Source organism: Mchenga conophoros, linkage group LG19 (assembly GCF_057382185.1).
Source record: "Mchenga conophoros isolate Kocher_MC1m ecotype Shallow Benthic linkage group LG19, M_conophoros_male_GT1.1, whole genome shotgun sequence".
NCBI lineage: Eukaryota > Metazoa > Chordata > Actinopteri > Cichliformes > Cichlidae > Mchenga > Mchenga conophoros.
The window spans coordinates 12,975,917-13,002,828 of record NC_140544.1 but is presented as its reverse complement, the minus strand read 5'-3'; the positions used below and the strand labels follow the sequence as shown (position 1 = coordinate 13,002,828).

General features: G+C 42.1%; 2 protein-coding genes and 1 non-coding gene across 3 annotated transcripts; 1 reads left to right on the top strand and 2 right to left on the bottom strand.

Moving 5' to 3' along the window:
• Positions 1–1,538: 1,538 nt before the first annotated feature.
• LOC146551864 (gap junction beta-3 protein-like) lies at positions 1,539–12,822 on the top strand. The gene is made up of 4 exons (XM_085256506.1): positions 1,539–1,854; positions 5,967–6,174; positions 8,794–9,095; positions 9,178–12,822. Exons 2-4 carry the CDS (start codon positions 6,004–6,006, stop codon positions 9,509–9,511), a joined length of 807 nt encoding a protein of 268 aa, XP_085112632.1. The 5' UTR covers positions 1,539–1,854; positions 5,967–6,003; the 3' UTR covers positions 9,512–12,822.
• A 497-nt stretch (positions 12,823–13,319) lies between these two features.
• trnas-gcu (transfer RNA serine (anticodon GCU)) lies at positions 13,320–13,401 on the bottom strand. Its single transcript has one exon. It is a non-coding gene; the product is annotated as a tRNA-Ser (tRNA).
• A 930-nt stretch (positions 13,402–14,331) lies between these two features.
• marcksl1a (MARCKS-like 1a) lies at positions 14,332–17,145 on the bottom strand. The gene is made up of 2 exons (XM_085256507.1): positions 16,832–17,145; positions 14,332–15,700 (listed from the first exon to the last, which is right to left on the bottom strand). The coding sequence occupies exons 1-2, from the start codon at positions 16,913–16,915 to the stop codon at positions 15,176–15,178; spliced, it is 609 nt and encodes a 202-aa protein (XP_085112633.1). The 5' UTR covers positions 16,916–17,145; the 3' UTR covers positions 14,332–15,175.
• Between the last annotated feature and the right edge of the window lie 9,767 nt (positions 17,146–26,912).

Sequence of the window (26,912 nt, the reverse complement as noted above, 5' to 3'; positions counted from 1 at the left end):
CTATGACCAGTTCAGAATAGCCCAATAACTTAACCCAAAGCAGGCCTTTGGACTATGGGAGGAAGCTGGACTGCAAGTTGAAAACCCCCAGACTGGATTCAAACCTGGGACCTCCTTGCTGTGAAGCATTGGTGCCACCTCACCCCCCCTTTGCATCGAAACATCACATTATTTTAATTTCACAACAACAACATCAAATTTATATGATTTTATGCCACCTATGCTATCATGAAGCCTTCCACCTATCAACTGGCCTGCAGAAAACCAGTATTCAGACAAAACCATAAATAAACATGTGATCATGCACACAGTTTTTTTTTTTACCTTTAAAATAACTTATTAGAGAAAAACATGTATTTTAACTTCCTCTGTTAAAAAAAACAACAACATTTTTTTCCCCAAACCTAAATGTCCTGCTATTTGTTTTGTATGCAGGTTATTTCATATAAAATCTGTCAAATTGGAAAAAGGTTTCGACTCAATCCCCTCAGAATCGATTTCACTCTGGTAATCTCAGCATAAGTAATACAATATACTATTTTTCCAAAATACAGTACCTACACAGGGTTGCACTAAAATTTGGGACCTTTTTCAAGAAGCGTACCTTTTCCAGCCCTCACAATGTCTTAAATAAAGAGGATATCCACATGGAAATTTCAGGGCTGAAAAACAGATTTTTGTTCTGTTCTGAGAAAATTTATTTTACCCTTAGTCCAAATCTTTGTTTGGTTTGTTCAACATGGAGAAAACCTGCAGTGAATATGGGTTCCCTGTTGCTTGTACTCTGATAACAGAGGCAGGCAGAAAATGCAAACTGTTTTTATGTTTTTATTATTAAGCACACTGAGTTTGCATGTAATGCAATGTACTATAGGAATGAAATTACAAATGCCAGTGTCACACCAGAAATTTAAGGAGCTTGGAAAGAAAAGCATCTGGACTTCTTTAAGTTTCTTGAAGACATTTCACCTCTCATCCGAGAAGCTTGGTGGAGAGTCTCATATTTAAGCCCTATGGGAGTGTCTTTCCACCAATTCAAGAAACTTAAAGAAGTCCAGACGCTTATCTTCCCAAGCTAAGATTATAATGACCTCGATGACTGAGAACCTTCACAGACAGACCGAACAGAAAGTTAACACTTATTATGGAAAATCACACTGGAGGATGAGACAGGCAAAAAGCAGGCTTTTCCTATACTGTAAACTGTTTTGATTAGCCACCTATCGCACATGGTTACACAAACTTGAAAGGTTTATCCAGATCAAAGATCCAGGCTGATTTCTGTTAATCTACTGTGTGTCACAATCATTAAACAGGTTGAGATAAACTGCTGCAATCTGCTCCCAACCCTGTTTGATATACTATGATTCTGCTAAGCTGTTTGCCATCTGAGGATATTTGCATTAGTTTCCACAAGCTGTCCGCATTCAGGGTGTGGCGTTTTCTCTCTTAGTTACTCTCTTCAACCCCCAAACACACACACACACACACACACACACACACACACACACACACACACACACACACACACACCAGGCTTTCTGTTTGACATAGCTGGATGTTCTGTCTTCCTTCTCAATGAAGAATTTGTGTCTGTTGCTTTACTTATTTATAACGTGTTAGGTTACATGTTTTCTAGGGAGTGGAGTCTACGCAGCCGATGTTCATGTGTGCGTCTGTCATGACGTCGCTGCTGAATCTGGTTTGGCAGGCGTTCTGAGGAAAGAATGAGTAGACAGAGGCAGCAGGGGAAAGAAAGGAGCTGAAAAGCTGAAAGTAGCTTTTCCCTTCAGTGCTTAGTCTTCGCCTGCTGGTGTCGGCACACGGGGTGTTTAAGTGGCGTTTCACTTCCAAGTAAGTTCCTTTCTCTGTTTGGTTTTCAATAATTTTACTGTATCCTAAAGTCAGGAGTGAGCGGTAAACATGGAAACTGTATTCAGGAGTCTGTCATTTTTCCCCTGGCCAAGCTAAAGTATGTTTTTGTTCTTTTTAAAAGTAATGCAAAAGGTGAACACGAGTTGTTTATATGCTAGAAAAATAGGGAAACTCATTTAAAATAATAACCAGCTATGGAACAAACATTTCCTTTTGTTATGACTAAGTGTTAGAATATGAGGGGAAAAAAATGGTGGTCAACTCTAGGTTCATCAAAAAGACCGAGGCGTGGTGGAGCGGGGTTCACATTACAGTAAAAACTTTCCATGTAGCCACCGATGATACATAAAGTTTCTATTAAAGTGCCTCCTTTATGTCTTTTAGGTTTTCTCTTTGCTTTAGTCTCTTACATGACTGTAACCAAATATATGTCTATGGTACAAAACACTGCTGCTGAGGATCCTGGGATGGCTCGTTTGTATTTCTTTTGGTTCTTTCCTGCATCACTGACAAACTGTCAGAATGCCCGCCACCAACGATCAGCTGCTTCTCAGTCCACTACTGTTAAACTAGACTGTACAAGCTACGAACAAAGCACGTCCACAGTGGCATTAGTAGAAACCACTACTGATTCCTTTTATTAAACAATAATTGTCCCACAAAAATTGGGAAATCCCTTTAAGTTTAGTCTTAGCACAGACTAACATTACAAGCTGTTTGCTTCTGTCCTCTTCTCTGTGCTCATATAAACTTAAATACAGCTGAAATCCCATCAAAGCTGTTCTCATTTATGTTTTTCTGCTTCTGTTGTCCAACAGCACAACAGGTCCCAAAAAGCTTTCAAACCTTTCTTCACTTCCGCACAGCTAAAATACTGATATCAGTGATTTTGTATAACAAAAATGGTTATACAATTTTTAAATACAATTTTTTCTTTTTACAATTGTTAAATAAATTGTGTCATTTTAGCTACAATTAAATGTGAAATGATCCTTTTGGAGAAAAAAGAAGCAACAGAATTTCATAAAAAGTTAAAAACGTTTTCACTCTGGGAATGAAATTTGGCTACTCTACATGTCATAAACCTACTGGACCCTCAAAAAGTCAGAGCAATGGTTTAGCTAATAATGGCTGTGTGTTGGTCTTACGTAGAGCCTATGGACAGCTTTGCAGATTGTCACCTACATGTTATAACTGATTAATGCCACCAGGGGGCAGCGTCACAACCAGCTGCATGTCAGCTGCTCTCTTATGCTGTGGTTGATCGTTCAGCTAACTGTGCAGACGACAGAAATGATAACATACAAGTAGCTCAAGTGAAAAATGTCCACTGAAGAACTGTCTGTGCTTTTCGTGCTGTTTTTTTCCTGTTATTTCCTGTTTCTGTCCACTTTGCTGCTCTGAACATCTGCATTCCCTGCATTCCCACGCATGCCACTCCCATCCACCAGGAGTAAACCATTGGTGTTAAAGTGGTTGAACTGGAAGTTTTGGTGAAGGTGTCTTAGTGGCATTTTACCTGTCAAACGTTTGATTGTAAGCAGTGTTGAGCATCCAAAATAATGGCCATACCTGAGTTCATGGTCTCAGTTGGGTCACCGTTTTGCTGGTCTGTGCTTGTCAGAGGTCGACCGTACACTCCCAATGACAATACGATTTACACATGCATTGTATTATCGACTTTTTTGTTGCCATCTTAAAATACTTTTTGCCCCGTTTCTACAAAGATTTAACAGTTTCTTTATTTTTAAAACAATATTTAATTTGTCTTAAAAAAAAGGAAATTCATCCTGGAATACTGCCTTCAATTCAAAAATACTGACCCCAACATAAACAGCCTCTGCTGCAGGAGTTAATCTGGAGTTTAAAGTGTTAACAGAGAAAACTCCTCCAAACTGAGCCAATGCTCTTTCGTAAATTCCAAATATTTAACTCTTTTCTAAACACTGACTGACCTTCTACTGTGCCAGAAACCACAGAGGCCTGTGCGTGTTACAGAAACCATATGGATTTTATTTCCTTCTTCTAAACGACTGCAGTACTTTGAAAGTTCATCCTTTTCTCTTTGAAAGAATACACCCACGCCTTCCATTTAAGCTTCTTCTCCTATATTTCTGCATTTAACATTTGCCTGAAGCACATAAAAATCTAAGCAGAAATGTAGCAAAAAGCATCAAAAGCATGTTTTTGTCTTTGCAAGCTTTGGAAACTCTGAGAGTTCAGAAAACTTCACTTTGATTGCACACACTGAACAGTGTTCAGAAACCATAGCCTCATAGATAAGCTGGGGTGCATGTCATTAGGGTGTTCACTGATAAATGTCATTCAGCAGCAGCAAACATGCAGACAGTTGATACTGACAGATAACCTGTGAGCACATAGAATCCAAGAGCACAGTGTTAATAAAAGACTCTCTAGGTGTTAAAATCACACAGACATACAGTCATGTTGTGCTCAGATTATATGTGTACATATTTAAGAAACACCTTCAGTTATTTACAGCTTCATATTTCTATTCTTGGACCGTAGTAGAGTAACTTTGGAGGATTCATTGCTCAAAATAAGTCTTATTCGGCTTATCCCAAGCCTTAAGGCAGCCTCTGAATTTATCCTCTATCTGAAACAAGCCATTTCATCTGCCTTTAAGGTTTTAATGCCAGAGCAGTGTGTCTGTGACGATCGTATTGGGTATATCCACTGCCACTGACATCATACACAGTCAAACTGAGAAGAGCGTGAGTCTTTTTCTAATATGAGAAGCTCAAATGTCTATAATAAAAAAGCATTAGCACAATAACTCTAATACAATTCAAGATTTTCACAAGCTTCCCTGCACATTTGTGTGTGATGCTTTGTTTTGTCCTTAAGAAAGATGCAATAATCCATTTTGCAAGAAAGAAATGTGTTGGTTGCATTTCAGGAGTTAGAGCAGGTCAAAGATTTACTGGATGGTTAGTGGTTTGATCCCTGCTCCTCCAGTCTGCATGCAAAATGTCCTTGGGCAAGATACAAACCCCAAGTCATTCTCCGATGCATCGATCGGAACATGAATGTGAGTGAATGTTAGCTAGAAAGCAAAAAACAATGCTTTTGTGAATGAGGCATGTTATATAAATCACTTTGAGTGCTCCATTTACATTTTGTAAGGTAAACAAGTGGTTAGATGCTCTAACCAGCCCAAAAACATTGCTGAAGGACATGTGACCATATTGCTTTAACACTTGCTTCATAAACAAGCTGCTTCTGTCAACTGCATGCATTCAGAATCAGATACTTGTTCTAATACTAGAACCAATAAAACTGGAACACAGACTTGTCAGCTTCAAAAGGCACCAATATGACAAACGACAAATGAGATAAAGAGCGTTAGCCACTTGTGCAGGCACCCAACTGTCAACCAAGGGAACCACGCCCACAATAATACATAACTTTAAGCCTTGTATACACTGTAAATGGGTGCGTTAAACAAAAGTTAATCTCCTGTAGATTTGTTATGAAAAGAATAAAATGAGCTGGCCTTAAGTGTGCTTGTTTCTGCTCTAAATTTGGGTTTTTAAACTAAGTCCACAGGGCCTGACTTGTTTCTGGGGCTGGTTTTTGGCACGTTTGCCTAGATTTAATGCTTCAATCTCAGAGGATGTCAGCTGTCACAGCTAATTTAAACTAACATAAAATTGTGGTGGTCATATTTTTCTACATGTAGGCAAATGCAAACAAACGGTAGATTTGTTTTATTCATCATTTTATGGCCCTTATTTTATTTTATTTTAACTGTTTACATTTTGTTACAGTTACTGAAGCATGCAGTTTCATTAGTGAGGATCCAGATAAGATGAATAAGCCTAAATAATGATTTATTGGGCATTAAAGGGAATCAGCAGTTGTACTGTTGTGCAAACCTACAGTGTTTCTAAATGTGTACTCTCTCCTGTTTGGCTGATACGAATGAATTCATGCAAGCCCAGACATGTATTTATGTGACCCACATTGCAGCTGATCCTTAACGATAGCAAGACCAAATTTGAGAATAAGAATAGAATGCAAAGCTAAATCTAAGGGAAGGTAATTAGTATTTTTGTTTTTCTTCACAGAGCATTTATCTCCAAGGCCAGTCCAGCAGCGACAGGGATGAACTGGTCAGGATTGGAGAATCTGCTGAGCGGAGTCAATCAGTACTCCACGGCGTTTGGGCGGATTTGGCTGTCCATGGTGTTCGTGTTCCGAGTGTTGGTGTTCGTGGTGGCAGCTCAGAGGGTGTGGGGTGACGAAAACAAAGACTTTGTGTGTAACACCCGACAGGTAAGGCTGTCACTAACCCCACCTTCCAATGTTTTTCAGTGACAGGGAGAAATAAGAGTTGTTGAGAATGTTACAGCACTGGTTCATAAGCCCTTCAGGGAAATCTGGTCCACTGATTTTCTACATTTACACTCAATATAGAGACGTTTTTAAAACTGGAAAGTTAACCTGCCCGAGTCACTTCAGAGGTGGTGATGGTGGTTGTGGTCTTGGTTTGAAAGAATGTGCTTTACAGTCCAAAGCATAGATAAATGAAAAGAAAATGGGCTGACAATTAATGTCAGCTGTCCTCAAAAGTTGAATTTGTGTTGGTTACTGATGCAGAAAACTATCACCAACCAGCAGTTGATTAAAGAAAAAGATTCAGCTACCAAATGGCTTACTCACACATACAGTGCCTTTGGATGGTCTAATTGGGTCATTTTGGATTATAATAAAGCTTCTGTGAAGAAATTTAACTGAAAACAAAGATGTTAGCCCAGAACAGCTTCACTCCTCCTCAGGTTTGATTCACCAAGTCTTCCACATACAAGGTTGTTTTCCACCCACATAAACATCGTGCCTGATGGTTAATTACCTGTCAAAGCATCCTGATGTTCAGCCAAAGCGCTTCTGAAACCGATGTAGCCAACACATCTCAAAGTGGCAGAACATGTCTGTGAGCCATGGCCACACCTTGCCATCATATGAGACGTTAAGGTCACACAAATCGAGCTGTGACTGCATCGCTCAGCTCGCTCTTAGCTGTTTCGTCTTCGGGACGAACTTGTTTTTTTCTGTCCTTTCATCTCCTGACGACTCACAAACATACGCTGACATGTCCTTGCATATTGGGAGGGATCCAGGGTTAATTACCCCGTTACCTGAATGGACTGAAGAAACCTTCCTCTCTGCTCTTCATCCAAGTTTAATGAAATGTAAAATATATTAAGTATCATCATAAATCTAATGAAGCCTCTATTTCACCTCTATACTGACCTTGTATTTGACCTTCGCGGTAGCAGGAAATCTGTAATCCTGCATATTTTTTAAAGGATACAAAATTTTATTTAATTATATTATCCCATAAGTTGAACTTTTAATTCTTTCAGAACGTTGTTAAAGTACTATGACTCAGTGAATGCATCTAACTTTTTCTAACAAAGGTAACTGCAAAAGACGAAATTCCCTCTTAGACACAATATGTTGGCAGGCTGGGATCTACATAAATTCAGTGCAGCTTTCTGATATAATGTTTCAGTCTTCTCTATACAGAACTTTTTATTCTAAATTTGAAACTGTTATATAATGAAGAACGCTGAAACTTTGTCATATGAACTAAAAGATGAAAAATTGCCCAGCAGTGACTTCGGTCTGTCAGTGCAGCTTTACCTCTTTGGTCTCGTGTTGTGAGCGCTCTGTTTTGCATGTAGTCTTTATGTCATTTGACTGTGTTGCTCTGTGTGTGATGTGCAGCACGACACAGTCGAACACTGCGATGAAAGTCAAAACAACAGACAGATATCACATCGAGACAACACGGTTGAACCGAACATCAGGAAGACACTAACGAAGTGATCGTAAAAAAGTTCAGTCGACATGAACGGCGGTCGTGAACAAAACAAATGTAACTTCATAAATATGACTCACATCGTTTTCATACTGTTAATCCATCTCTTGTGTTCCAAGAATCACCGGACGCCACTAATGTAGTGATTTGATCCTTCCCTGTCAGAGTACAGGTGCGCCGAAAAATGCCACCAATAGGACGGGTTTATGAACTTTCACCTTGTGGTCTGTTTATCCTTACTGTTCACACTAATGCACGAGCATCACAGCCACTGAACGTGACCACAAAACGATTATTGATGACTTTTCCACACATCATAAAGGCAAACCTTCCTTTGCTCACTGTTCCTATTAAAACAGGAGCCAGTTTTGCAGCTTTTGTGCGCTGCGATTTATTTGTCTTCCATTTAATCAGTGGGATCTTCTCCTCTCACGATCAATACAGAACCTACCCAGCATTTCCAATGCCTGCCTTAAACCTCGACTGAATGTTAATTCAGTTGTGCACTTCGGTGAAAGCCTCTGCAGTCACTCGTTTATTTGAGCTTTTCCTTTCATTTGTCACGTATTTACCAAATTAGATTGTAAGACTGAATTAGTGTTGGTGTTACATTAAAAGCCTTGTATTAAAAGCATATTGTGTACAGCATATTATAATTATAGGATATCTTCTCAAATAAATGAAAGCAAGCAAAAAGTAAAGAAAAGCAAAATACTTCATGTCTCACTAACCTGGTTCTTTTTGTATCTTTTGTCTTAAACTTTATTTTTGTTTTATATTTATGCCCTAAAAGCAGAAACTGGTTTCAAAGCATCGTCAGTTTTTAGCGTCATACAGAGGCATTAAAACCTTCTGCATCAGCTTCTCATTCTGACACCACAACAGTCCCTCTGTTTGTATTTATCATCATATGACATCTGCATTAGCTGTACTCTAAAATAAAAATACAGCCACTTTCTTTTCTCCAAGTTTCTCTTTAATGCAAAAATCCTTTGCTCTTGCTGATTTTCTCCATCTGAGACGTGAGACGAGCTACTTAAGCGAGTTACGACCCTGACTTTGTTTTGCAGCCCGGCTGTACCAATGTCTGCTACGACCACATCTTCCCCATCTCCCACATCCGCCTGTGGGCGCTGCAGCTCATCTTTGTCACCTGCCCGTCTCTGATGGTGATGGCTCACGTGAAACTCCGTGAAGGAAAGGACAGGAAATATGTCGAGCTGCACCAGGGCTCGCACCTCTACGCCAACCCTGGCAAGAAGAGAGGAGGCCTATGGTGGACGTATCTGCTGAGTTTGATCTTCAAAGCTGGATTTGACTCAGCTTTTCTCTATATCCTGTTTCAGTTATATCATGGATATGACCTGCCCAGGTAATGCTGGTAACTTACTGTTATTAAAATGAACCAGTGTTGTTCTGAACTCGTTAAAACCTGCTGTACTCTTTTCTGTCAGGTTGTCCAAGTGTCAGCTGTCGCCGTGCCCCAACACCGTTGACTGCTTTATCAGCCGTCCGACGGAAAAAAAGATCTTCATGCTGTTCATGGTCATCTCCAGTGCGGTTTGCATCCTCATGTGTATCCTCGAAATGATTTACCTCATCGGCAAGCGCATCATGAAAATATTAAAGATCCGACATGAGAACGAGAGGCTCGTCTTCGCTGACCAGCACGAGCTCACTACCATTGCTCCAGCCCGCTCTCAGTGCAGAAGCAGGAGAGATCCGACAGTGACCGACAGCGAGCTGGAGTTAAGCAAGAGGAAGGATGCTAAAACTACAGTACTCTAGCATTCTGCAAGCTGCAATCATGGCTCGCCAACAGGAACAGAAAGTACCCAATAAGACTACTGAAACTGATCAAAAAGGGTTGTAAGCGATGGGTATTGTTTAGGTTTTATCCGATACCAGTACCAAACTGGTACTTTTGAAACAGTGCCGGTGCTTAAACGGTGCTCGAACCGGTGCTTAAAGAATGGAGAACACAAAATTGGTCCAGAAACCTCTCATGTTCAGCTGTTTTTTTGTAAAAAGATAACAATGTTAGAGTTTTCTGCAGCTATAGGGGATTTATAGTATCACTCTTGGCTGGAAGCAGTGCTTAAACAATGGAAAAAACAATCTTTGTACAAAAACCTCTCATGTTTAACTGTTTTCCACTTTTTCTTTGGTCATTTTAGCCTTTTTGGCCAGGGTGAAGGGAGCATCTGCCATCAAACAAGAAGACAGCCGCATGTAACTACGACGGTGTTTGCTAGTTCACCCTACATGCATTAATGTAATAACGTGGTTAGCCTACTCAACGTAAATTACACACGAACAACATTAAGCTACTCACGCAGAGAAGAACGGCTGCTGCTGCATCATCATCCGTCATCATTTCTGCTACACTGGCAGGGCTAGGGGCCAGGACTCTATTCTTCGGGTTCTTGGGGGATGTTGCTAACTCCGGGTCCAATAACAGGCACCACACCCGCAGTAGATGTGCTCGGTGTGAGCTCTTGCAGCAAGCTATCAAATACGGCGCATTTCTCGGCTTTTAACAAAATGCTATACGTCGCCAGGTGTTTCATCAGATTCGAGGTGTTACCTCCTTTGCACAATATCAGCTTCAAGCACTTGTTGCAGGCTGCTGAGTTTGCATCTTTTGCTGTGAAGTACAGCCAGACTTTTGACCGCTTCGCCTTGGGCATTTCTAATCTGTAGCTCTGCTCTAAAAGAACGTACGTACCTGGGCCCACCTACTACGCTCGCAAAGGTAAAATGATTGGCTGGAATCCAAAGTGTATGACATCTCAGGGAAAAAAAAGCACCGAAATGTGCGCTGCTTTTCGGTCTGGTTACTACCGTTTATGACAGAACCGGTGTCATAATGGCACCGGATACCGGTACCCATCCCTAGTTCCTGTGGATTATGATCCTCTCATCCAGCTGCATATGAAACGTTCATGATGTCAGCTGCGTTAAAGAAATGGCACCTAGAGCTGCTGACCAGAAAACACTGCTGAAGAAGAGGACTGTCAGCGGTCCGACATCGTATTTTTTCACTGTTTATGTCACAAAGATGCGAGGACAAACATTCAGGTTATTCCGTATCAACAAGATAAATTAAATGGAATTTAATTTTAGGTTATTGATTTAAGAATCTGCAGCAAACGACTATTTAATTAATTGTCTCACACCATTGTAAATATTGCAGATTACAACACTTGCTATCTAAAACTGCACTGTTGAAACTGCACTGTGCAGTTTAACATCTTTACACTGACAGAAAGGGGTGTTTGGCTGGTTCGAACACTTAAGATGTGTCACAGGATGTGAAATGAGTTTGAGATTCCTGCTTTACACTAAGATACACCCGGCTTGTTCTGATCTGAGGTCTACGGTGCATTTAATGCACAGTTTTTGCAGTAAAACTGCAACCCTGACAAAGATCTAACAATTTTGTATACAATTCTAAAGATTAAAATAATATTCAGTGAAATGTGTGTTAATTATAGACACATCTATTTTTATCGTTTTGTTAGCGCCATCATCTGGTGGTTGAATCTTGTGCTTTAATAAGGCCACCGTAATGTCACGGGGCAGCAATGGAGGCAGGAGGTCTGTCCCCAGTTAAAAACATCAGGTGTGGTTTTTATTTCTGACTTTTCTGATACTTAAACAGAAAAATATGCCAAATGTAAACAAAGCTGTTGATTTACTGATCGATCTACACTCCCACCATCATCTATGGTCTCATCTATGTCCCAAAAATTAGATTGTGGAAAAGGCGCCTGGTCTCTCCATTAGACTAAAGTGCCAAGTAGGTGCCTTCTAAGTGAGGAGCATGAGATAAAACCTTGGGGCACACTGGTGAGATTAGAACAAGGGCAGGGACAGGATGGGCTCCTCTGGTTAGCTTGGAGCAGCAGATGGATGGATGGATTTTTCTCCTGTGCTTGCTCTTGATTATCAAATCTGGTGGTACCTAAATGGCAACAGATGGGTGTAAAAACTGTGCCTTGGGCCCTTTGACCTTCAGGCAAAAATGCCGGACTGCGATATCCAAATTGTGGCCACTACTGCAGTTGGGTCCAAGAGTTAAGTTAAGGCCACAGAATTTGAAATATGATCCTTAAGTCATTTTTTTATCCCACTTTTGGAAAGAAGTCAGTCGGAGTAGCTGTCAGGTGGTGGTAGCAAAGTTTTACAGTAAAGAAGAAAATATCCGACTCTCACTAACCGTTTTCAGAGCTGAAGTTTGGGAATGGTTAGAAAGCAAACACAAGTGATCTGCTGGACACCTGGGAGACATGTTTTAGACACATTTTTGCTGTGTGGCCTGTTAAGATGAGCTTTAGTCACCAGGTTTTAAAATTTACCTTTAATTACGGTTATTAGATTTTTACTATTTAAAGTGGAGAGTGTGAACCTTAGCTACTGTCTTTGTGTGATTTTTACGAGACATGTCTACTTTAATCTCTAGTTTAATCTTCGCACTCACTTCTGCTCTGACTATGAGTCAGCTGGAATGACATGCTGTGGTCCAAGATTATTTTTTATATAAATAACAGGCTGTTGTTGACATTACAGTGATATATTTATCTGCTTGTAATAAAAAGCAGACTGTAGACTGTCTTTTCTTTGCAGGAATGAAGCTGTATATGTGCAGTATTATCCTACAATGCTGCTGCGTTGTTGCTTAAACAGCAAATAAAGGTTTCATTTTTCATTAAAAACACAGAGTACTTCACAAATACACCATTTGTCATATTTATCTGACTGAAACCTGAGCAAAAAAAGTCAAAATGTGGAACAATAACAGTTTAAACATGTTACCACTAGATAGCAGCATTCTCAAAATTGAACAAATGTGACATTTATTTGCATATTTGCACACTTTATGAACATTTAAGTTAATATCAATAATGCTTCAAATTTGTTTGAACTACATACAGTTTTATTTGTATGTCAGGCAATGCTTCAGTATAATTGCCCGAATAAGTGACCAGCGGTATTTCATGATGATTGTGAGACTTTTAATTCTATTTCATGAAACACAGACAGCTCATGAAGTTAAAAACTCCAGCATGAAAAAATAAATTTTAACATCTTTTAAACTGTTTACTTTCAGTATTTAATATCATTGCATCCACATGAAAATAGACACATTACATGTTTTGTAACTAAAAACCTGTCAGGATTTATAAATTAATTACATTTATTATGTTTTTACTCATCTTTAATGTTGCCAGACCCAATAAAAGGAAAGCAATGCATTTAAAAAAAAAAGAAAAAGACATGACTTCACTATAGTTTTAGCACATTGCTAAGACATCCAGATGGCCAAATTAGACCCTTTGGTGGGCCAGTTCTGGCCCTCAACCCTGATGTTTGACACCCCTGTTGCACAAGGAATTTAAAAGACAAGAGTAATGCGGTTTTCATCCAATTTTTCAAAGCAGTTTAACAAAAAAGCCAAAAAGGGCGACAGATCTTTTAAAAAATTTAAATGTCTCTTTACTTCAAGACGGAACGTGTTGTTAAAAAAGGATCCGAGTCGAACTGTCACACGGAATAATACCCATTTCAGGTTTTACCTACAAAACATTCACTGCGACGAGGATGGGATTCGAACCCACGCGTGCAGAGCACAATGGATTAGCAGTCCATCGCCTTAACCACTCGGCCACCTCGTCTGTGAACCCGCACGAATATTACTGAGTCTGGACATCAGCGGGACCAGTATGCAAACATGATACATAGATAAACGGTGGGCAGCGTTTGACGCCATGTTCGCTTTTGTTTCTGCGCCACTCTAACAGTAAATACGGCTTTCACTGTAAAAAGTCTGCAAAAAAACAAAAAAAGTAAACGTAACAAAGTGGGCTGAGTTAAATTTAACTCAACTTAGCAACTACCAATAGGAGCGAAGGATAATCTTGATTGACATATGAGTGGGTGGCAGCCACTGTGTAGACTCGTCGATGTTCGACGAGCTGATCGGTTTAAATCTGTGTGTGCGTGTGGTTAAAGGCTTACCAAAGCTGTGAGGAAAAGGAGGCTGCAACTGCGATTTATCATCAAACACCAACAACGTGTAAACGAAACGTTCATGATTAACCGGAAGGCAACAGGCGGCACAGGCACTTGCAGTACAGCAGTCGCTCCAGCAGAGGGAGATAAAGACCACCAATTACAACTAGAGGGTCGCCAAATAAATGGCCTCTAGTGCCTGCGTATCCCATATGTTGCGTCCTAACGTTAATTAGTTATGTAAGGATATATGTATATTTATGCTTTGCTTTGCTACACGTGACTCAGCATGCTTTATGACCACATACTGGACCAGATGAGGTCGTGTAGCTCTTGCATTAAGGTTATGTTTGCATGACAATGATGCTTTAAATCTTTCCTTTTGTTAATAATTTAATTTCTCAGGGTGTCTACTGCTGTCATGACCTGTACATGCACACCTGATATTTATTCATGTGGTGTCAATATGCCATCATGTGTTTGAATCCAGTTTATAGTATCCCATCTATATGTGGTACTGCAATCAGTCCAGATTGCAGGTTTAAGCAGCCAGATTTTCCGGTCTTGGCGAATCACAAGGCAGAAGACAGACAGAGGGGATCAAACATTTATTTACCCTTATTAAAAGTTACAGTAAAACCATTAACATCTTCAAACGATAGCAAAATAAAGAGAACCAAAAATATTGGCCAAAACATATTTACAGAGACAGTTTGCAGATAAAAAGCTCACATTTTTTTGTACACAATCCCAACCCCTGCGCCATAAATTCTGAAATGTGAACACTGCAACACTCAAGAAGCTCGAATGTGGTTTTAGCCAGAAAAAGAACCAAAATGCACGAACAAAGACATCTTTTTCCACCTCCCCTCCTTGATGTTCTCCTCCCTATACATGACAAAATACTTGAAATTTGGGGGTAAAACATAGGAATGTAGAATTCTAAAAATTAATAAGATGATCTGAAAGGTTTATGTGTCCATATATCAGTCATTTCGAGTGAAGGAGATGGTCTGCCCCGCTCCGCCGACGGTGACAATTTTTAGATCCCAAAAAAAGATGAGAAAGAAAAATAAGATGTTATAGGGCTGCCACGCTGTTTAAAAGGATGCTTCTCCATGAATTGGGAAAATAAGTCAGTATTCCTGATTCGCTCCACATCCAATCCATTACCTTCGCCGCACGCCAGTCCCTGTGTGTACCATGAGGGGGCAACGCCAGCCAACGCTTTCATCATGAGAGGGCCCGGTGAGTTTCCGTCTGTCGAAGAACTAATAAAAGGCAGTGAACTGGTGGTTGAATCAGCAAACGTGATATATCCTTTGTCTTCTTTTGTAGTTTTGTTTATAACTTTATGAGCGTGGCACGAGTCTCTCATATATATTTTTATATACTTTAATCTTGGAAAATCAGTTCAGGTGCCGTGCTGGAGTGCAGTCACTCTGCCTTGGCCTCGCCCTCGGAGGCTGCGGGTGTCGTGTCCTCGGCAGGGGCCTCCTCGGCGGGTGCGGCCTCTGTTGGTGGGGCCTCCTCGGCGGCCTTGGCCTCTTCCTCGGGTGCAGGAGCGGCCTCTGCGGCCTCGCCCTCTTTAGCCTCGGTGGCCGGCGTCTCCTCTTTGGTTTCCTTGGCTGCATGGCCGTTCTCCTCGGGCTTGTCCTCGGTCGTAGGGGAGGTGGCCTCCTCCTTGCCCTCCTCGCTGCCCTTCTTGTTCTTCTTCAGCGAGATGCCCTTGAACTTGAAGGAGTTCTTCAGGGAGAACTTCTTCTTCTTCTTGACCTCCTTGGCAGCCTCGCCCTCCGCTTTGGCTGCCTCGCCCTCGGCCGCAGGAGCAGGCTCGATAGCGTCTCCGGCGCTGGTCTCGCCCTCCTTGGCTGGCTCCGCGGTTCCATTTCCATCCGCGGCCGCTGCTTCCCCGTCGGGTTTGGCTGAAACATCGCCGTTGGTTTTGACATGGCCGTTCTCCTGCAGAGAGAAAGAGTCATAGATTAAAACACTGGAGGTGGGTCAACGCAAACACACTGCCTGCGGAAACGAAGAATTATTTATGCATAATGAGATGAGCGCACTGTAAACACATTAACATTAGCCCATTTATGCCTACAGTTAATCCATGTTATTCTTCAGGAGAGCAGCTCTGACTGTGGTGGGAGGGGGGGGGGGGGGGGGATTTAACAGCTGTCTGTATTACTCTGAGCTGGCACACGGGGGCAGTAGTGCTACATCAAAAACATCAACACTACCAGCAAGTTGGGGAACAAAGGAATCCCCGTGAAACCTGCTCTGCGCTCTCATCCTACATCTACCAGCTCCACGCAAGAGCGCAGACAGCTCACATCAGCTTCAGCTCAGACAAAGCCACAATCAGTCCACGCACTCGCCAACAGCAGCAACAGGGACGTTTTTACATGTCTCGAAGTGGGTCACATGAGTTCATCTGGGCATCTCTGTAATAACGCGTATCCTGACCGGATCAGTCACACACCACTAATCGAAACGCACAATTCACTTCTAACATATTTAAATTGTTCAAAGTTTACGCGGAAACCCACTCCACAGTGTGTGTGTGTGTGTGTGTGTGTGAGAGAGAGAGACTGTGTGTGGGTAACAGCCGGGGGGGAAATGGGGTCAGAACTGGCGCCTGCACGCGCTTTGTTTGCAACTCCGCAAAATGCGCCTCCAGCAGAGCGCATTTGCATCCTTTGCACCGCTCGCCTCACATCTTTTGTTCGACGCTCAGAGCGACTATCCGCTCAACTCATGACAGAAAACACGCTCAAAACTCACACGGGGACCCAAATCCGACGCTCTCGGGTGAAATGTGCGCGTAAATCTCCCCAGTGGGACAGCAGGCGGAATTAACAAAGGCAGGCGGGCAACTGCGCGCTGCTCGACGGCTGCCCAGCCGGAGGTCTCCCGATGCCCTCATTTTAGGCTAAATTCAGTTTTAAGTGTTTTCCCCCCACAGCTATGAACGAACCCTGACACGAAGGAGCGACCGCCAGCCCCCCACCGCGGCACCCATGCCGCCAGTGGGCGTCGGGTGCCATGTGGCTCCCCGCTGATGCTCGGGCGCACCAGGCCCGCTTTACTCACCTGGCCGTTGGCTTTAGCAGCAGCAGGGTCGGCGGCGGCTTTGCCCTCAACAGCTACTCCACCCTTGGACAACTGGGCTCCCATTTCTGTCTTTCCTTTAGTTTTTATGAACAAAAAATAAAATCGAAAAAGAAAACCCTCGAGTTTTTGAGATTTAAAAATCCAGTTCTGGGATAGGTGAGAGCTTTCCGCCTAAAAAACAGAGGTGAAAATCCGACAGGATCTCCTTCTCCCTTACAAAGGTTTGTCAACGAGAAGACCCCCCCTTAAGCGTGTGTGAACCCCACGGAGGCTGAGCTCAAATTAAAGGATGTCAGGGAGACGGCTGTGAGTATTTCAACCGCGCCTCAAAATCGACCGGAGACCCCTCCCCTGGGCGTGGCGGCCGGGCTTTGTCCAATCTGCAGCGGGGGGATGGGCCTCCTTCTCCGGGCTGTCACTGCCACAGTCTGCCACTCAGCTGGAGAATGAGCAAGACTTTATTTTCCAGCTGCTTCAGATGTCTGGAAGATTGTGGACACATTTTAAACTTTGTTCTCTTGTGAATTGTTTATAATTTGGCACAAATTGAAAAATTCATTCATCTGTTCAGGAAAACAAGACAAGTTTTAGAAGTCTGACCCGAACAGGTGAGCAGAAAAGTTAAGTGAAGGTAAGAACAAGCAGTGGAAATAATAAAAGTCCTGAGTACATGCACAGCATCACTGCTATACATAAAGGAGTTTAAAGAAGTGCATCAAAGCATTTTAAAGAAGACGTTTTATCTTTTATTTGAAATGAAAACCTAAATGTGCACGTGTCTCTTGTTTTGATTAAAAACTCTAATATATGACACCCATTGGATAGAAAATTATATTCTCCTCAAATAAATAATGTCTAAGACGTGATCAGTAAATCATAACCATTCAATAAACTGTGAGAAAAAATAGAGGTAGCATAAAGGTCAACACTAAAAGTATTTTTTATCAGTGTTTGTGTGCCTGAAGATGAAAAATGAACATAAAATATGTCTTAAGACAAAACACATGAAAAACAGATTCAGCTTTAACAGTTAGATGAAAGAAGAAATGAGTAAACATATAAGCACGAACATGTAAACACACTGCATTTCAGTCATTTTATTCCATCACAAGCAAGTAAAACTGTTCCTTTTCATCTGTAGCGGTGATGAGTCGTTACAGTTGTAGCTAAAATGCAGACGTGGACTAACAGTGGATGTTGTCAGTTAAGGATAGAAATATGGAGTTGAAGCAGTTGTGTTCACTAGCATACTGAATATCTGGTAAATAGAGTAGTAGCCGAATGGTTGAAGTAGTAAGCCATTAGTTATGGATAAACATTTTGAATCCCTCTAAAAAAGTTCGATTATTCCAAACCTAGGACTTCCAGCTCTCTGAGGTGTCCCACGTTAATCTGCTGTTCAGCCTCCCGGCAACATCCTTTATCTCAAAGAGGCCCTCCGCAGAACTCGATGATCACAGAACAACAGCACATCAATGAGAAGCGAGGAATTTTAATGGCCTCCTCTGGAATTTGAGTGACAGGGCCCGGCTTTCCAAGAGAAAACCTGTTACATAACACGCAGCGCACTCAGAAGAGACTTTGAGATGGCACTGGGGCTGCTTTGTCACCAACACAGACACCGAGACAGTGAATCAGACTGTCGGCTATTAATGAGGTCTCGTTGGCTAGAACCGTGCATCCCACGGTCGCTGCAGTGACACTGCGTTTTTTTTTCTCCGAGAGGTCAGGGGTCATGTGTTTTAAGAGTTATGAAAGCCAGTGGAAAGCTTCTATATCCTGCATACATGCTTTTGTATACCAGCTTCTTCCTTTTAAACCTAATTGTCAAATTTCCTTTCCCATCATTTATCCCTCATGTGACCCTACGTTAACAAAAACACGGCGCCGAGCCCCCTTCTCCTGCTTCATTAAGTGCAATTTATGATTTCCTCCTTCTTTTAGAGCATCCCTACGTGGGTCCGTCTCGTTCCCCCTGTTCACCCACTAGAACAACCCCCCTCCACACAAACACACACACATGTCACAGCTGTGGTATGCAAGGCATGCATACACCACCCAGAGAATGATCCCCAGCCATTTGCGGGCCAAGCTTCCCAGAGTGGAACACACTCCGAGGGGTTCAACATCTACACCTCCCCACCCCTCCTGACCGACCTCCATACATTCTCCCAAACTGAGTCAAGACCCGGTCTCACCTTTCAGTGGATTCATGGCTCAATTATGGTTGTGTGGTTCCTTTCAGTGCTCTGATATGGAACACTAGGATAGGTGTACCCGTGAGGTGGTGCTGTGGGAATTATGTTCAGTCTGGCATCAAGCATTTGGAACCAAAGGGAGTAAAAATTATATTAACAATAAGAAATTTCTTAGGTAAGAATATTAAAAATGAGAAAGACACTGGGAAGAGGCCCTGAGTCCTCGGCACAGGAACGATATCCAAACAAGTCCCTGTCAGGCAGCTTAGCGGGGCGAGGTCAGCCCAGATTTATTTCAAAAGCAGTGAAGGTCAAAAAGTCACTGGCTGGAGAAAAAAAGTGTTTTACTGGGTGACAAACTTAAAGGTCAACTTTAATTTGAAAAAACTCAAACAAACCTCAAATTTCCAGATTCTTCTGGCCTGATTTTTGCAAGTGGGTTTTCTGAGTACACAGGAATGCTTTAAACTTTGGGGATACTTTGATCTGTAAACTTTCAAAGATGGTGGGGCGGGGGTATAAAGGCAGGTTAATTGCCCCTCTGGGCCTCCTGCTCTCACACCCCCTCGCAGTCTTGCCTACATCAGATTGATAACAGTGTCTTATCAGCAGTGGAAGCAACAACTATTGTTACAGCTACTCCCATTATTGTAATGATTATTTTAATTAACATATATTTAACCTTCTTTTCTCTTATAGAGGGTGCATGCCCCTTAATGAGTATTTTATTTCCAAGTATGAGACGTTACTCTTACTTAGTATGTAGTACACAATGTAATCCTGTTCACTATTTATAGAATCAATATCCAATATCTGAATGTTTTTTCTGCATTTCTGTAGCTAATAAGATTGTGTAATTGCAAACTGTTACAGGAAAATAAAACAAAGCCGTATTTAATAGAGGTTGAATGCTTTCAGTGTTGTTTGTTAAACAGAAATATAATCACAAACCAACTTGTGTTTCAATCCAATGCTGAGGTGGTTTTCTGATCCCTTGAAGCGTTTCCCAGCAGACTTTGCATGTCACTCTGGCCCTCCTCTTTTTGGTATCACATGACAAACCACTATGACCTGGGTATTAGAAGAAAGTGTATACAAAAGTTTAATATTACGTTAATACAGGGATCTTTCTACTTGTATGTAGATGTACACTGGACATGCATGTGCAGGTGAAAAACAGGAAGCAGACTGTTGATCGGCAGTTTTAAAAGTGACATAAGATTATAAGGCGCTCTGTACTGACTGGGAGGCTTTTCAAAGACTGCAAAGTGACATCTTAGAGCTGTACTAGGAGTGTAATTGATTGCCAGAGAAAGCCTTGGCAATGAGAAAGAAGAACCCACACAAAACGGCTGAAATCACTAAAGGTTCTTGAGAGTAGGTGTAATATTTTGGTTCCTAGTCAGGAACCAAACATGAGCATTATTGCTTTGAAAAGACTCAGTGTTAGCGGGTCTTATAACACCAGGGTTCAGCTTTAAAAGAAATAGTTTTCTCCCTCTAAAATCCTCTGCATGCTTTCTTTTACACCTACTTGGCCTCATTGCCCCCTTAGCACTTAAGGCTTTGCTTAGCCTACATCTATACCTTTGTCCAAAGGTAAAGGTCCCTGCTCACAAAAAAAAGAAACAATAGCTGCGGTTGCATGATGAGAGTTTAAGGATGTGGGTCCTTATGAAACCACTTGTGCAGAGGTAAACCAGGACATAAATTATTAGGCAAATTTAAAAGTGACATTGGAGTGTTTTCAGGGTGAAGAGAGCTGCGCTGGCTGTTTCCCCACTTTTTAAAGTGCTCGTCACTCTATATTGGTTCGCAGGTTTGAATGTGGAATCAATCGTCTCATCTCATTCTCAGCAAACGGAAAAGAGACACAACTCCCACAGGTAATGAGGTGCAATGGCCTTCCCCAACTACCCATTTAAAAATGAAAAATGGTGCCGTTAAGAGTGCAATAAGCACAAAAAAAGCCAAGGCACTGACATGGAAGCCTTACTATTTATTAACTATGCAGAGCACACATGCACACTTGTAGGATGCACACTGTGATGATAACAAGTCCTGATTTCCTTGAGAAAAACGAGAATGTGGCTGAAGAAATACCCCTGGTCTTGACCTGTCTGCTTATTTCTGTCACGTTTAATGTGGTGCCCCCCCCCCCCCCCAATGAGCCGGTCAATGCCCCTGTTTGTGCTGCTGGCCATTTTTCATCCCCTGACATGGGATGAGTTCTCACCAAAAAGCCCCCATTGTCTCTCTCGCTCCCTGCAAGCCAACTGTGCATTACAATTAGAAAGAGAGAGGGATAAAAAAAATAAAAGAGAGAGAGGAGGACTGGAGCGAGGGAGCAGCATCAGAAACACGTCTCTGGAGTTCCTTTTGCTTCTGGGAGGAGAAAAAGTTATCTTTATGACAGTCACCTTGAACAGATTACTTGAGCAGATCAGCATGATGAATATGTAATTTCCCAAGGTTCCTCAGCTTGTCAGCAATCCATGCATACAAAATCACAAAAACAAGAGTGCAGGCTGTTTCCTGTGTGCTTTCCTTTGGTTTTACTTCACGTTTGTCTCACAGCTGAGAGCTCGAGTACCTAAATAACTGATGCAATCGTACAGCACCTTTCAGAGTAGAAAATAATATTATTTAAAGCATCGAAAATGCTAATGCAACACTGAATTTTGCTCAAAAGTGGCGTCCAAGCGGCTTTGTTTATACGCCGAGTTGTAAATGCGATTTTATGTCTCTCCTAAACACAGCATTTGCATTGCCAAGCACCTAATTACAAGGACAATCAGGTGCACAGCCCTCTTCACTGCCATGAATACGAGCGTGTCGACTTAAAAGAAAGCCCATTGTAATGCTAATTATTTCGATCAACTAGCTTATTGACTGCAAAAAGGCCCTCACCAGCAGGCAACCACAAAGCTGCACATGGCAGCCATCTTGGCCAGGGGCTTGTGCAGGGTCTGGCAGTGGCTCTCAGAGGAGACGGAGGAGGAGGAAGGGATGCAGGAGGGATGTCCAGTGCTGAGCCAGGCTTGCATGCTTGACTCGCCTCATTGATAAAACAGTCGTTCACATCGCAGGGGGAGCCTGGAAAACAACACAAGCTCTAAAAATGGAGGGAAAGAAACAGTGGATGTGTTTACTGTAGATTTCCCTTCAGACACACACACACACACACACACACACACACACACACACACACACACACACACACACCTCCCTGCCTAAGGTGGCAGACATGACGCGACAAACTCCCCCCCCTTCCCAATCCACCCTACATTTCTGTATGCGTGCAGACAGGGGGCCAGAGTCGGTTACCATGGCAACTGCTGCTTCTATCAACATTTCCGGCCGATGTTACAAAAGTACACAGTTCAGTGGAAAGGCAGGAGAAGGGAAGGCCTTGGCGTTCTGTTTGTTTGTTTGCCTTATCATTTTGCCGAGGTTTGCTTAACTGAGATGACTCCCACAATTTAAGCAGGCAAGACTCTCAGCCTCTCTGTGACTACAGGGAAATTAAGCGTGGTTCCCTTTTAACATCTACCCTCCCCACCAGGCTTTATTTTGGTTTTCCTCATCATAAATTCTTTCTGTCTTTGTTGACTCCTGTTCATTGTCTCCCTGTGTTTGTCTCTGATCTCGAGGCTTGAACAGTTCTTGGCAAATTCCACCAACGGTGCCTTATTTCTGTCTGTTGTCATAACATGCAGGGCAGGTACGACGGGAGCGAGAGATAAAACAGATGGTAGGACAAGTAAGAGGAAAGGGTGAGAGGTTAAGGAGAGCAGAAAGGCTTGATGAGTGAGGCAGAGGGAAAAATGGCTGTGTGTATCAGACAGGGGCGTACAGTAGTAGTAGGGCAGCTTACCCCCACTGGCAATGAAGCTGCTGCATTACTAGGTCAGTGTGCCATCATCTCATTCATCATTATCACAACCTGCTCTTCCTCCTCCGCTCTGCCTCTTCATCCCTCCCACATTATGGTTCGATTGTTCTCCTCGTCCAAGCTTCAGAGACAAAAGGAAAATCAGCCTAAACAGACCAGGTTGATCATTTCAGAGTCTGTAATTAATTTTTTATTAGTAAGTAATTTACAAAAGCAGGACGTACAATTGATACACCATAAAGAATACGGTTTGGTTTATAAGATTGCAGATATTCACATTTATGCTGAAGCTGGCTAACTTCAAAGAGATGTCCACAAAGGAAGCATGTGCATTGCGAATAATCCAGGCTCGGGTTGCCTAGTTTACCCTCTGGTGTTTTTGCCTCCCTGTCATGTGTCAATCAGTATGAGCTCTTATTGGTAGTTGCTTAAACTGCTCAGGAGGCGCAGAGTTAACTGTTTATTCATTACGATGCCGAATGTCATTGACATTGACAAAAAAGCCAAAAGAAAAACAATTGACATTGACACCAACACCTGGATGATTTACCGTTAAATCCTTGCAGTCAACTTAACTGGATCCATCCATCCAGGTGGGCTGGGACCTATCCCAGCTGTCATAGGGCGAGCAGCAGGGTTCACTCTGGACAGGTCTGCAATCTCTTGGAGGGCTAAAATTTGTCAGTTTGTATGCTACTGTGTTGTGATAAGAAATAAATCTTAGCAGGGCTATCACTGCAAACTTGAACATATGAGCACGCTAGCGTTATATTTTAGAGTATATTGGTAAATGCTGTGTTTGTATAACTCCTGATTCTGAACTGATTAGACAAAAGCACCTCTCCAAAAACTACTCAGTGATCATTCTTGTAAAGATACATGTATATGCTGTTTAAAACTTTCAAAAGATTTCTTTACTTTTGGGATCTGAAGTAACCCAAACAATGCAGGGACATAATAGTTTCTTCCATCTTCATTGTTTTATTCTTTCCATATGATGGTGTTTGTCTTTACCATGGATGTTAGCTGAGAGCAGTTTAACCCTCATCCTGCATTACTGTCCCTGTGTTAATATGTTTATATTAGCCTAACCATAGACCTGTAGCTTATCACTGTGTAGCAGATAATACATCAGCTAACCGTGTGTCAGCTACATGAAGTCCCCATAAGGAGCTTGGACGGATGGTCATGAGAACCTTTCCAGACTTTTTGAGACAGCCTTTGGGTCTTAGTTGATGTTTTTCTTTTGGCTTTTTCCCCCGTGATCTTTTGTGATGTGGGTTGCACTCGGAGTGGCTGATCACTTTAATTTATGCCATAATCCAGTGCATCACGTCACACACTCCAAACAACTCCTTTTGGATAAATTATCCATGCCAGCGGCCCTATTTGATGCTGTGGATATGTGCATAATCAGCACTTCTGTGACTGATTATGGCTTGTTTGTCACATAATCTAATCATTGTTTTAGTGCCCAAGTCGGACCCAGTACCATACTCATGTCTCCTTTGGCTTTCTTGCAATTATTTTAATGCAATCTGAGCTTTTGTTACGACTTCAGCAACATTTATATTTACCCTGTATCAGCGACTTACATACTTAAAAGTGGGCTTTCTTGGAAAGTTGAAACCCCTTTTCAAGCAGTAATCAGCATGAAAATAGGAAATAAAGTTCAGACATGAAAACCATTTCAGCTGAGCTGACAACCATTTAATGTGTCAGCCTCAAGTGTGAATAAACACCCTGCTCTATAAATGTCACAGTGCGGATCTTATTAGAAGGTCTCACCTACTAACAACAATTTATCACTTTAAACACTAAACAATTTAGAATGAATGAAGTTCTAGTGACAGGCATGCAAAATTATTATGTATTAAAGCTTTGACAGCATTACATGTCATCTTTTGCAGTATAGGCATTACATGGCACAAGCCTGTGATGTCTAGGCTTGTGCGTTAGATGTTAAAAAATTGGGCTATTGTGTTTTTTTATTCCTGTAATGGCCCTTGTGTGTCTCAGAAAAGCTGTCAGTGTAAAACAGGCAGAAGGCAGCTCGATGAAGCTTTTGAAAAGTCAAATCCACACCTCCTCCTGTCAAAACTGCAAAATGTCAGCTGACCTATGACACTCAGAAATCCCATGAGCACAAGCATAGACATGCTGACACACTGCTGAAAGTGGATAAATAAAACATGATAAGCTATATTATGTGACAGCTTTCGTGCATATCATAAAAAAGGGCTGCTTTTGATACAAAATCAAACGGACATCTTCCCTGCTGCTCAGGAATAGCTGACAGCACAAGTGCAATTTGTTTGCTGCACACAAAGAAATATATATGACAACAACCACTTGCGTGCAGCCACATGCAAATGAATCTACCCCCAACTGCTAGACACCCAACACACACACACAGATACACTCATTAGCTCAGTTTTGGGTTAACCGCTATGTGGGGCTTTTTTTCGACCAATCTGTGAGATCATCACTCTCTCTGAGCCCACCATCAGTTTTTTTTCTCTTCGTCGGCTGCTCAAACCACCCCCACCTCCTCCTTTCCTCTCTACCATCTTCATTGTAATGCAGATTTAAGAATCGAGTGGGGGATGGTGAGAGAGGAGGTTTGTGGAGAAGCTGTGGTTAGTGTTAAGTATGACCTGGCAGCCCGCTGTGCCTCAGCGGGCTGCCCGGCGTGGGCTGGGGGGAGGGGAGCCCAAGAGAAGAGAGAGAAAAGAGATGAAGAAAGAACTTTGAGGGTTTCCCCCTCAGCCTCTACGCATGACTCAGACATTAGATATCATCATTTTGAAATAAAAGATGGCAGACACGCCCCTCCTCGCATCTCCATGCAACACTAATCTCATCCAGAGAAGAATAGGATGTTCAGCGGCGTTTAGTTCTGTCTAGACATAATGAGCTTAATGTCACTGAGGTCATGTTGTTGTTCTCTCTGTCATAGACTAATACCATGTCAAACTAACTGGAAAATTAATAGTGATCGTTATTTGCAAATGGCTCTTTATTAATCCGTGTGGAAGCCGTAAAACATCAAGCTCATCAATGTCCCCACAAAAACTGTAATACCGAGTCTGCTATGTTTTTCTGCAGGTTTGCCAAGTGTGTGTGTGTCTGTGTGTGTGTGTGTGTGTATGTGTAGCTGTTGTTACTGCAGGTTCAACTATGGCCACACTCACAGGGGCAAAAAGTCAAATCGTGCTGCCCACTTCTAACAATATACCCCACCCTTCTTACCACACACACACACACACACACACACACACACACACACACACACACACACACACACACACACACACACACACACACACACACACAGCAGGAATGGTAGAGATGGCAGAGTGCAGAAAAAGGCCTGCAGCAAAAATAAATAAATGTCTAGAGTCGACCCTGGGCCATTGTGCTTTAATGAGCCGCGTGTGGTCGGATTCATTGACTTTGCACCTCTTAAAATAAAAGGAGCTCACTTCTGTTGTTGACTCCTCATTCGCCGTTTAATCACAATCAACTACGCTCTTAACCCATAAGAGGAGGTTTGCCAATTGAGGATTATTACCACTGTTAACTTTCATAAGCCAACATTTGTAAAAACAGGATTAATTATGTAAAAATGTGCCTATCCCGTGTGCCCCCCCATCACAGACATCTAAGTGTGGGTACAGTTACGGTGACTTGGTGGCATGCTTTCCTCCTCTTTTGCTTGCTTATTCCACTTTGGCACGGTTCATTATTTGGTTGTCATTTTGCTCCACTTTTCCATTTTATCCATCTGCCATTGCAGCTGGGTTGTCATGGAGCATCATTGCGGCGTATTTGTGAGTGACCTATTTATAACCCGCCCCCTTTATCTCTTGCCCCCAATTCCCTCTCTTGTCCCCGTCCAGTTTATCAAAACACGGTTACATAAAAGCACATCCCTGTGAACCGCGAAAGTCCTTGTGAGTTATTA

Bases quoted from the DNA above. Each gene is read 5' to 3' on its own strand.
- LOC146551864 (XM_085256506.1), top strand. From the start codon at position 6,004: ATGAACTGGTCAGGATTGGAGAATCTGCTGAGCGGAGTCAATCAGTAC. The intron at 6,175-8,793 runs GTAAGGCTGTCA...TTTGTTTTGCAG, and splicing joins TTGTGTGTAACACCCGACAG to CCCGGCTGTACCAATGTCTG. The intron at 9,096-9,177 runs GTAATGCTGGTA...CTTTTCTGTCAG, and splicing joins CATGGATATGACCTGCCCAG to GTTGTCCAAGTGTCAGCTGT.
- marcksl1a (XM_085256507.1), bottom strand. From the start codon at position 16,915: ATGGGAGCCCAGTTGTCCAAGGGTGGAGTAGCTGTTGAGGGCAAAGCC. The intron at 15,701-16,831 runs GTGAGTAAAGCG...TTCTCTCTGCAG, and splicing joins CTGCTAAAGCCAACGGCCAG to GAGAACGGCCATGTCAAAAC.